Genomic DNA, 12284 nt, shown 5'->3' with positions numbered 1-12284 from the left:
GGTCAGCTTACCTGTTAATGGACGCAAAAATAAGTTACAAGCAAACCATAATAACTAATAGGTAAATTGCTTACTACATTGGTTTCAAAGTGCTGACTATAAGAGCTAGCTAACGTTAGCTAGCTAATGGATTTAGCTAGCTACAAACAAGCTAACGTTGGCTAGAGAGAGAATAAAATCACTTTTTAAAATACTTTTTGTTCTTATTTCTTTTACCGAAAAGCAACGCAAAATGCGCAGAGAAAAATCTCTGCTCTGGCCATGGTGATGTGCCCCTCGTGGGAATGCAGTCATGTGATTGGCTGAAAACGAGGGAGGCATCTGATTGGCTACAGAGTTTCTTGTTGAAAAAAATGCATTTGTTAATCCAGCCACGTCAGGAGTCTCAAAAATCCACAAACAAATACAGACCAGTTCACGAACAAATGCAAACAAGTTCACAAATGAAAAGCGTCTTTTAAATGCAAGTTTAACAGTTTGTATATAAATGTAACAACATACAAATACATTTTTGATGAAAATTGCAAATATTTTTTAATTCATAGGCCTATATATGGATTTATATTACATTTATTTAAAACGAAATGTATTTGTGAGAAGAGAGTCATTTATATATAAATAACAAAATACATTTGTGAATCCTTCTCTGTGAATTCATTATTAATGAGACTGAACTGACCCCATGCAGACAAATTACCGGGATAATTTAAAAAACTGCTCGGCGATCGCCCCCAAATACATATGTATGTATGTATGTATGTATGTATATGTACTTTGCATATACCGTAAATTGATAAAGTATGTGTACATATAAATGCTGGATATCTCTATGTGTTCTACACTCCTGGGTAGAGCTGCGGTATCATTTCCTTCAGTTTCAGTTTGTCATGAATGCGGGATACAATGACGATTATGATGATGATAACGAAGAAGAAAATTACGTCACACCCAGCTTTGGAGTTTCATTTCTGTGATAACAAAACCAATAACAGCTCCGTTCGAGCCATAGCTGCTGCATGTACTGTTAACACAGAGATCTTTGACAACTTTATTTGTAATCATAATTTGTTAATGTTGAATGCCTTGTTTATATCTGTTTTGTTAAATTAAAACGACACTTTGGCATGTCTACCACACATTTTGTATTCGTAAGAATTATTGTCTTGTAACTCGTACTGTATGTAAACGTCTTCTATTAAGAGTGAGGTCGTAGAGCTGAAAAAAGTCGAAAATCACTTGTGATAGATGGCAACTAATTTTGTTGATGTCATGGTGCCTTCCCTGCATTTTAATAAGCTCGTAAATATCAGCACTTCCATCCCACGTCCTATTGGTTGTGCAACGCTGGCGTTTGGTCGTAGAAAAGTTGCACATGTTGAAGAATGAAGAAAAGTTTAGTTATCGTGTCAGACACTTTATGTAGACTCACTCAATAAGCTTCCCGCTTGAGTGTCTCAAGTGCGTATTTCCCATTGTGATAGTGACCACTCCGACAGCCCCTGAAGGCAGCATCAACCAAGATAAATTGCGTCCCGCGACAGACTTGCGACAAGTTGAGCCATGGCGCAGCAGCTGTACTGTTGGGGGGACGGCTCCAGTGGACAGTTGGGTCCACGGAAAGCCCTCATCCCGACTTCGTGGACCGTTCCCGGAGTTGTGACCAACATCTGCTGCGGGGACCAGCACACTTTATTCCTCACCAGGGATGGAGGCGTCCTATCATGTGGACACAACGCGCAGGGACAACTTGGACGCAAGATGCGTAAAGATGGAGAGAAACAAGGTAGCGTAACGGAGCATTAGTAGGCTACTTCTTCTTCTTCACGACTTTATCTTGTGTTTGCCGGCGGTCTAATACGTGTATCTCACACAACAACGCCTTACGTCATCATTTAACGCAGGGTTCGAGTTATGACTTAATCTCTGGGGGAGTGGGGGGGGGTCTAAAAAAAGTAAATAAAAAAAAAACTATGGAGGCTCCAAGTAAATTTAGGCTGTAAATAGGTGCGCCTTTAGTGACGGCTACGTTTGGCTACGTGTGACACTTCACACTAAAACACACACACACACGCATACAACATGCATACAAACTGATCTTTTTATTTTTTGTTGAAAAGCTCTCAAATTGATAGTTGTGTGCTGCATTCTCGATGCTTTACTACACGTTTAGGCTACTCTTATTACCTAAACGTCATGTCAAACTATTTGTCTTTAACGTCAATATTGCTCCGTATGTGGGAGAGAAAATAGCATTATTTGTGATTAAATTATTATGCTGCTGTATTTTCAGAGACCACCACAGATATTTTAGTTAACTGCCTTCATGGGAGCCAGTCGTCACTCGGGAGCTCAGCTCTCATTTTAAGTTTCGTTTTCCTCGTTTCACCGAGGAAAACGAAAGTAAACGCAGCACTTTAGTATGCGTTGAGTTTAGTGCAGGTGGGAAAGCTGGACAATCAGGATAGTGGTGGTGGAAGTATTTAGATCATTCAAGTATATTATATAATGTAATGTATATGTGTATGGATCTGTATGTTCCTTGTTTGTTTGTTTGTAAGCTGCTGTTTTTAAAGGCACTATATAAATAACGTTATTATGATTATTATTATTTCAGCAACATTTTGTTTTAGCTCATAGAGGTGGGACTTATTAACCCCTTCGTTGACGGGTGTTGGATAGTTTTATCCATAACAATGCAAATTATAGATTAATTTGCATTGTTATGGACAAAACTTAATTTTAACATAAATGCTTTGATGTGAAATCTTCCTGTGAAGAGAAACTAGAACTGTCAAAAACATTCAGTTGTTTTCTAGTATGACATGGTATTAAGTGAAAACTTTTTCTTCTTCATAGCTTGTAACACGTAAGCAGTTTAGGCTGATTATTATAGTAGCTGATTTGATTTATTATGTTTACATATGCATAGTTAACACTGTACAGCCCACTGTCTGTCTGTGATTCTGTGTCTGTCGCCCTGTTTCAGGTCGGGTGCAGGGGCTGGGCGATGTGGTGGCGATCGCGTGTGGTCAGGACCACTGTTTAGCAGTGTGTGCATCCGGACAGGTGTTCTCCTGGGGCGCAAGAGAGGACGGACAGCGAGGCGTTCTACCAAATCTACTGGGCAAAAGACCAAGGCAAGGTGTCAGTATGTGAAATATGTGGAAGTGCATACCTGTCACTGGAAGTAAGCAACGTATTACTGTCTCATCAACATGCAGTCAGGTGCCGCTGCCGCCGCAAATACCAGTGGTTCAAGTTGCCTGTGGGAACTCCCACTCCCTGGCGCTGACGAAAGGTAAGGCGATGAACACACATTTTTCATACGTCACTATGGCAAATCCTGTTTGTTTTATTCCCTGCAGGCACGATAAAGTGCCAATTAAATGTTCTTTAAGGTAGTAGGAGCTTCAAGAAAAAACAGTTGCAACAATTCTGGAAACAAATAAAGATATTTCAGTCACAAGTGAGCATCCTGATAAATAAACAGCTAATACTTTGGCACTTATCGCCCTAATAATAACCCTAATAATAATATAAGCCTCTAATTAATACCACCAGTATATAAAAGTATACTGATTTACAACAATTTTAAGTGTGCTAACATTGAATTCTCCCATTATGTCCTGCCTTGCAGGTGGTGATGTCTTCTCGTGGGGTTTGAACAGTCATGGTCAGCTGGGCCTGGGGAAGGAGGTGTCGTTGCAGCACACACCCCACCTGGTGTGTGCTCTGAGCGGTGTGGCGGTGACCCAGGTTTCAGCCGGAGCGACCCACTCTCTGTTCCTCACGCTTCCAGGCCTGGTGTACTGCTGTGGGGCCAATAAACATGGCCAACTGGGGCTCAACAGGGTGGATGAAAAGGGTAAAAAATACCTAACTTCAACTCCGTCACACACTTTGTCACTCACTCACAGTTAGCATGCATACAAAGTGGAGCGCATTGGTTGTTTTTAGTGTCAATCTGCGCCATCTACAGGCGACAAGAGGAACAGCTGCTGCAATTTTACCACTCACTGCCTGCAGACAATGAGCTTTATTTTGTGTTTACGCCAACTTTTCTTACAGTGTAATTCTATACAAAGTCAATGTGAGTCAAATGAAGTGGAAGTTGAGAAAGAACGCCTCATGCTGAGTCGTGAAAGTCTTATCAGCATTGAGATTCTCCTCTTGTCGTCACGAAGTCCTGACATGGTTTAGTCAGAAATGAAGGAAAAAATTCTACAATAATGCCTCATATTTGTTCAGAGACCAGACAGTAAATCAACCAGCATTGATCTTTGAATTAATCATGAACTTCATGAACTAACATGGAAGGTGTATTTATAACAGTAAATGATTTTGAATAAGCATCCTTTTTCCATTTCTCTTCTCTAACAGGCAGGTTCAACATCTGTATGGTTCCTGCCCTCAGACCTCTGGGTGTCTCTTTCCTAAGCTGCGGAGAGGCACACTCTGCTGCATTAACACGGGTACAAATCATCCAATCATTACTTCGTATTGAATAATAATAATAATACAGTCTTAAGACGTTGCTTCTCGCCATGCTGTGATTCGCAGGATGGCAAGGTTTTCACTTTTGGAGAGGGGAGCCACGGTCAGCTTGGTTACAACCCCTCCACTGATGAAGTGAGTGACCTTCGACCTCGAGCAGTCGACGGTCTGGACGGACCCGCCTCTCAGATTTCGTGTGGCAGGTAAGAACTGACTCACTTAGTTTTGGTGTGATAACATCTTTACTTTGCATATTAAGTTTCTCATTAAATTCACATTCTTGTCTCTCAGACATCACACGCTGGTTTTGGGCTCCTCCGGCCAGATGTGGGCTTTTGGCAATGGGGCCAAAGGTCAAATTGGAAACGGACAACTCGAGAAAAGTTTGGCTCCCACTCTGGTACAACTTCCATGGACCAATGACGGTGCAGCCGTCCCCAAAGGTGTGTATCTGTGGACAGTGTGTTGTCTAATATCCCAGGAGATGCATGTCCGACAGTAACATGGCTGCCAAAGACTATTAGATGAGGTGAGTTAAAGGCGGTCCTTATTCTTGGAGTGCTCAGTAGAATCATACAACGGTCACAGCAGTTGGCAGTAAAATATGTACTTAATTAATATGTAAGTAGATTGATTGTATTCTGTTGGCTAGCTGATAAAAATGCAAATTGTAAATGTGTTTTTATTTGTTTAAGCAGATCTGAAAATATCAGCTGGGTGGAATTCAAACTTCGCTTACACTTCTCCTACACAGGTAATGTGTGTAATATTTAAAAGTAAGTACATTGGTACGAATTATTTTTTAAATGTCCCCTTTGTATATAAAAAAACACATTCTGATTCATTTGAATACATATTAATATATAATTGCCTGTCCTTTAAGAGCTCGGACCGAGGACAGATAACTGGGCGTCTTGATGAGGCAAAACTGCAACAATGGCTGTCAATGAGACATGGCAACGTAGAGGCAAAGAGGTCCATTTTTCATAATTGTATTATGGTTGTAATTATGGAGCTGCACATATGAAATACCAGTCTCCTGATCAGTAACGACAGTATTAGTAAGGCTCCCTCTTTGTTAATTCAACAGAGAAATATCTGCGATGTTTCTGACAAGTTCAAGTCTTGTTGCAACTTTCACGAAGGCTGAGTGAGTCCTCTTCCTGTTTACTTTGGTGGCAATCTATAAAGTTAAGATTATGAGGACCACATACACATACGTGTGCTGCTTTGTTTTAATGCTTTGCTTTTGGTATCAGTGGGGCTCCATTAGAAGCAGACACCTTAACTGTGGACCTTGAGGCGGCGAGCCAAGCTTTCGACCAGCTGCTCGCAATACCATGGATCAAACAATCGGTGAAGAACACACATTTATTATTTTTTTAATCATGCATCACTGAGATCATTTCTTCTTTAGGTGGAAGCATACATTGACAGACTGAGAAAACCAGTCCCACTTTAAAGGAAAACACCACCGCATTTCCATACTGAACTATGTTCTGCTCTGATCTTAGACGAGGTGATACATACCTCCCTCTCCTCTGTGCATGCACTCAATGGCTCTTGCGCGCACTCCGCGCAGCGCTAATTTGCTAGCATGTAGCTTGTCCCAGTATATTCCTTAGGATCCAAAGGGGGGTGAAGTTAGAAGCGACCAAGCACTTCCACGTTGTCCCTATTTAAATACGGTTACGTGAGTAGTTACACGACCCAAGTTTGGTTACACAAAATGAAACATGCCAATTTTTCTAAGCGGATAACAAGGATAACTATATAGTATGGCGGAACAACAACTGGAAGCACTTCGACGTCGGCGCAGTAATATCATCACTCCGCTCCCCCTCTTACTTCCGTCAATAGAACCTACGTGACCTGCACGCCGTCGCCTGCACTGCCTGTAGTAGTTTGTGCACAGTTGAGGAAGCATCAGGTTGTAGTAAGATAGTTTGTGAACAATCAAACATCATGGTTATAACGTGCATCGTACAGGGTTGTGAAAACAAGCAGAAGGTATATAGTCCCGTCATGTTTTGGGTGATGATATTACTGCGCCGACGTCGGAAGTGCTTCCAGTTGTTATTCCGCCATACTATATAGTTATCCTTGTTATCCGCTTAGAAAAATTGGCATGTTTCATTTTGTGTAACCAAACTTGGGTCGTGTAACTACTCACGTAACCGTATTTAAATAGGGACAACGTGGAAGTGCTTGGTCGCTTCTAACTTCACCCCCCTTTGGATCCTAAGGAATATACTGGGACAAGCTACATGCTAGCAAATTAGCGCTGTGCGGAGTGCGCGCAAGAGCCATTGAGTGCACGCACAGAGGAGAGGGAGGTATGTATCACCTCGTCTAAGATCAGAGCAGAACATAGTTCAGTATGGAAATGCGGTGGTGTTTTCCTTTAATGTTTGCAGACCTACCGGGCTCTCACCCTCTTAGCCATTGATTTATTGAATAGATGCTGTGTGAACAATTGCCATTGTGGATCTCTTTCCATGCAGGTAAACCTTAAACTCCTGATTGAGTTCCTTTACCCTTCAAAAGAAGCCCTGAAATCACCGGAGATCCTCCTGATTCTGCTGACATGCCCCGTTCTCCAAGAGGAGTCTAGTGTCATGAACTGGGTGTTGCCTTTGGCTGTGATTATTGCAGATCTGCAGGAGAAGACTCTGAAAACACTAAGTAAACAAACAGCAAACGTTTGTCTTTTTTGTTACAGGTTTGGGGAGATGTAGTGATGCCTGAGCTAACTGTACAGTATTGAAATATATCGCAAAATTGGACATTGAATATTGAAAATGGCCTTGCAAAATAGAAATATGAATTTTTTCACTTTTATATTTCCGTCAATATGCTAATATGATACAATATGCTTGGTAATTCATTATGTAAATTCATATTATTCATTTCATAAATATTCGGACCTGACAAAGGTCCTTTAATAAGTTGTGTGCGGGCGTTGTGTGCATTAGGTTGAGCTCTTATATTGTACCCTTCCTTAAGTCCTACAATGTGTTTTGATCTGCAGGACATCACTGGTCTTCCCTGAAACCCTCCATCCTAATGAAGCACATCTTGGTGTTCAGAAAGGCCCTGGCCTTCATGCTGAGAAATGGCCTCTTGCTAACTCACAACCCAGGAGTCAAATACCTGGCGGAAGCCCTCAAGCTACTCTACAAGGTCAGTGTTCGCTGTTTTCATCAGTCGCCAGTGGGTTTGGTCACATCTACCATAGCCTAATTTTTAAGTTGGGCAAAGATGGAAGGAAGTCATTTAGGCTCACAAAGCCATCATCTAGAAGACGTCTGATGCAGTTGTTGGTCATTTGGAAAATAATTGTCCTTTTTGTGTGATCAGAATGAACACTGAGAACAACTGTTGTCTCACTGCCGGGTCATCCTAACCCTAAACCATTACCAGAGGAAATGTTATTACTATGGAGTATTTTTTTTTTGTCATGTATACATTTTCTACAGGCTAACAAAACTGGAAAGTCCTACAAAGTCCCACTGAGCACCTTTTATGTAGAGGAAATCCATGGAAATGTGCTGCCAGTTGCGGACGTCAGTCTTTGGATTCAGTGGTCCAACATCGAGGTAAAAACTCCCCGTGCAGTATACACCAACACTGTGTTTCCTTTTGTCCTAAATACTGTTAATTTCGAGTCTGCTTATTGCTGAAATTCTTTTTTGGTAAATCATTGATTCATTTTTTTTAAAGGATGAGGACCACACACCCGTTATTTTCTGCCGCTACCCATTCCTGTTCACTCTGGTTTGGAAGGTGTCGGTTTTTAACATCTTTGCATCCATAAAGAAGGTACACTATGTGTATGCTGCTGCATAATATGGCTGCAATTGCTTTAAAGAACATACAGATTTTTTATAGTTGTAATGAAATTGCTTTCCAGCTGTGAGATTTCTTTATAAAGAAGGGTTTTGTAATTATAGGGAGAACAGCATTTGGTTCATCGACTGGCTGTGTCGTGTCCTGAGGGGTTGCCGGGAGTTTCCTCAGACTCGCCCCCGGCCCCGGTCTTCCAGCTAACTCTGAGACGAACTCACCTGGTCGAGGACACCTTCAGACAGCTCGGTGCAGCCGACCACTCCGCTTTCAAAAAGGACCTTCTGGTAAACACGCCATCCACTCTTTGCCAGCTTTCGTGTTCTGAAGCAACATTTTGTAGCTTTTGTCTTTAGATAACTTCAGGCCAGAGTAGACAAAGGGGTCCTCCAGTGAGGTATTTGATGATTTGAGGATATTTGAAGATTTAGTCATTGGTATGGGAAGACTAGATCCTGCCCTTCCATCAATGCAACGTAATATTTCCACTATGCCTAAAATAGATAGAGCTCTCGTGTGAGGGAATTTGGAATTCATTTGACATTACATATGTGACAAAACCACCTGGAAATATGCCAAAACCAGATAGTAAAATGTATTTTATTGTGATGAAAACTGAATAAATACACAATTTTATTGACTAAAGTTTAAAATGTAGCAAGTGATTGTGTGTAGGTGAGCTGTCGGAATTAGTAATGAATACATTTGGAAGTCCCACAAAACCATTTATTACATGCATAAATATGTCATGCGTCATTTCCCGTTAGAGCTGATAGTCATTCAGTTTGAATTATTATTCTATCCTTCATAGGTGGAATTTGTAGATGACAGGAAGGTGATGCAAGTCAACATGCAGGACTTGTTCCTGCATGTGTTCGATGAGCTGATGGCCCCGGAGTCTGAAATGTTCATGTACAGCAACACCCTGGCCTGGTTCCCTCCCCGGGTAAGAGCAGATAATGCAAGAGAAAACCATGTATTCAATTCTTGCATATGTTCGTCCATTCTTGTAAGCACTAAACGCTTCTTGATTGAAGTGGTTGTGACAACACAATACTTTTTGTAACATTTATGACTAGAAATGACAAGTTTGCTTTCACAGTGTGAAGAAATAATGGAGATTTTACACTCTGCTTTTTTTTATTAATGTCTGATGTGAAGTACTGTATCACATCCTGTATATTTGACCTCATCATCCTGTGAAAACTTAGGAGATCATTATTGCATTGCACCAAATCCTAACCATGTCTTTGTCATCAAACGATGCAGCCAAAAGTGGAGCCGAACACCTACTTCCTGTTTGGCGTTCTGTGTGGCCTGGCTCTCTACCACCGCAACATTGTCCACATGCCCTTCCCTCTGGTTCTCTTCAAGAAGCTGCTTCAAGTCAACCCCTCGCTGGACGACATGAAGGAGTTTGAACCGGTCATGGGAGAGTAAGATATGGTTTTGTTGCCGAAGGTTATACAGCTTGTTTGGTTGTTTTGATTTGAATCATTGATCACATGTGCAGGTCATAGTTGGGATACATTGATGGTTTTGTATATTTGCTGCGTCTCCAGGTCTTTGCGGTGCATGTTGGAGGACTACACCCCTGATAAGGTCCAAAGCATGGAGACTACTTTCACTGTAAGTTCATTAAATCACAGTCAGAGTGATTACCAGCATTATTTGCTGCAATATTTCAATCTGGCGTTAATTACCATTCTTGACAGGTGCCATGGGGCGGGGAGGAAGTTGAGCTTGATCCGACAGAAACGGGAAAACTCGTCACGGCGTTGAACAGGTATGTTTATGCAGAGCTGCTGTATGTAAAGACATGTTTTACATTTCCATCCATCTCTGATATTTTCCCATGCGTTAAAGCCATTGGCCTGTAGAGGGCAGTGCAACAGTGTTTTCCACCCCTTTCAAGATTTAAGGAACATTCCTGCAAACAGACTTGCAGTGGTTAGGTGAGGGAAGATCTCTGGACAAGGTCACCCAAAACATTTCAAGCCATAACTCAAGAATTCATACTCATTATTATAACAATAGGATAACGTGATGAAGGGATGACATTTTTGCACAGATGTGGATGCACACTGCATGTTGACTGGTCGGCGGAGACACACAATCCTAGTTTAATTATTTTTCTTAATAGAAAAGAGTTCGTAAACGCCTTCGTCAACTATGCCTTCAACGAATCAGTGGAGAGAGTGTTTGGAGCGTTCAAGAGAGGCTTCTTCAAGGTGTGTGACATCGACGTGGTGGAGTTCTTCCAGCCCGAGGAGTTGCAGGCGGTGATGGTGGGCCAAGAAAACTACGACTGGGAGATCTTCAAGAAGGTCTGCTGAAAGCCAGGAGAGCTTTTTCCTTTTGAATCTTGATGATCGGTCGTCAGAAATGTAGATATTGATATTTATTGTTGCACACTCATTTAAATTCAGATGTTCAGCTTTTTATATAAACTTAAAATATAATTCCTGACAAGAACGCAGTATAAAAATATGGAAAAGATTAAATCAGCTGTTTGTTTTTTTTGCCAACTATGAGCCCATTTGTCTGTATGTTACATTACTTCTGTCAGTTTTGCGTACCATGTATTTTCAGAATGTAAATTTTTAATACTCTGTTCTCTATTCTGACTGCCCTCTGATTTGTATTGTAGTAGTCAAAAGTGGACATAATCATGTACATTAAAATTGTACTTAAACCCAGCAGTTGAGTACATGTTCTTAGTTACTTTCCACAACTCTTTTATTCCCAAACAGAACACCGTTTATAAAGGAGAATACCATGCCGAGCATACAAACATCCTGGCCTTCTGGGAGGTGTTTGAAAATCTGACAGAAAAGCAAAAGAAGAAGTTCCTTCGTAAGTATAACACATCGATTGTGCTTTTTATCGAGTTTGTCTTTACGGTGGGATGGTCGTCTCTTTATAGGATTCAGCTGAAAGAACCATTTTTATGTTTTCCTTAGTGTTCTTAAAGTTTTTCATTTAAGATGCTTCGCCCAATGACAGCTGGGATTGGCTCCAGCCCCCCCGCGACCCTAAATACAGGATAAGCGGTAGAAAATGGATGGATGGATTTAAGATGCTGTTTCTGTCTCCAGTGTTCCTCACAGGCTGCGACCGTGTTCCCTTCCTGGGCATGGAGAGCATCAGGATGACGGTCGACGTCTTGCCTGATTTCACTGAGCTGCATTTGCCAGAGTCCCTCACGTGCCATTGCCTGTTATTACTGCCCATCTACCGGAGATGCCCAGTGGCGAGGACGATGCAGACCAGGCTTCTTAGGGCTATTGATCACAACAGAGGCTTCTGGAAGGAAGTAGACAATACGGGATGAAGTCTTCTGTGTAAACATCTTGTGTTTGGTTAGTTTGGGTTTTTTGGTCTCTAAAATCTGCAATATTTATTCTTCTTTTAATGTTGTGCTTACTTAGGATCTACTATAAGTTATGAAAGGGCTTCACAGATTTAGATCAGCAGTGTGTGTTCTGGCATTTAAGTTTAAGTTTGAGAAGCAATATTTGTTGTTTTTTGCCTTGTTTTTAATGCCACTTGCACATTTTAATTAAGCTTTACAGTGAGTTATATTCGATGTTTCCACGTTCATTTAGTTTTAGTGAGCCCAAACAAGATTCAAAAAGATTTAAAAGATACCTTATGTTTGTGTGAAAAAAGAAAAACAACTAAAATGTGTATTTGTTTCTTGCACTTTATCTTAATAATCGACAAAATAAATACATTTATCCTCAATACTGGCTTGCAGTTCATTATGTTAAAAAATAAGTAATTTTAATAAGGTTTTAATTAAAGACATGATCTAGTGACTGGTTATTTCCTGCTTTATATAATTTCCTCGTCAACTCGGTGCGGAAATTTAGTTTAAAACCATAAAGGCCCATGGAGCACATTCTATCTGCAATAGTTAACCCTCCATTGCATGATATATG

General features: G+C 41.0%; 1 protein-coding gene across 2 annotated transcripts; it reads left to right on the top strand.

The window, feature by feature from the left end:
• Nucleotides 1-1459: 1459 nt before the first annotated feature.
• LOC311019601 (putative E3 ubiquitin-protein ligase HERC4) lies at nucleotides 1460-12087 on the top strand. Of its 2 annotated transcripts, none has more exons than XR_014597821.1 (23): nucleotides 1460-1783; nucleotides 2987-3137; nucleotides 3222-3298; nucleotides 3638-3865; nucleotides 4381-4472; nucleotides 4561-4697; nucleotides 4786-4937; nucleotides 5193-5248; nucleotides 5378-5469; nucleotides 5585-5644; nucleotides 5754-5850; nucleotides 6999-7179; nucleotides 7526-7677; nucleotides 7974-8093; nucleotides 8218-8316; nucleotides 8448-8627; nucleotides 9152-9286; nucleotides 9610-9776; nucleotides 9903-9969; nucleotides 10056-10126; nucleotides 10484-10727; nucleotides 11094-11196; nucleotides 11439-11453. XR_014597821.1 is itself a non-coding variant. In XM_084019153.1 (23 exons), the coding sequence occupies exons 1-23, from the start codon at nucleotides 1561-1563 to the stop codon at nucleotides 11672-11674; spliced, it is 3060 nt and encodes a 1019-aa protein (XP_083875279.1). In that variant the 5' UTR covers nucleotides 1483-1560; the 3' UTR covers nucleotides 11675-12087. The 2 variants fall into 2 exon arrangements, 1 of the variants encoding a protein (XP_083875279.1); XM_084019153.1 differs by having other exon boundaries at nucleotides 1483-1783; nucleotides 10484-10667; nucleotides 11439-12087.
• The last annotated feature ends 197 nt before the right edge of the window (nucleotides 12088-12284 follow it).

The sequence above is a fragment of the Eutrigla gurnardus genome (assembly GCF_963514095.1).
Source record: "Eutrigla gurnardus genome assembly, chromosome: 10".
Lineage (NCBI taxonomy): Eukaryota > Metazoa > Chordata > Actinopteri > Perciformes > Triglidae > Eutrigla > Eutrigla gurnardus.
This window is presented reverse-complemented; position numbering and strand designations above follow the sequence as displayed.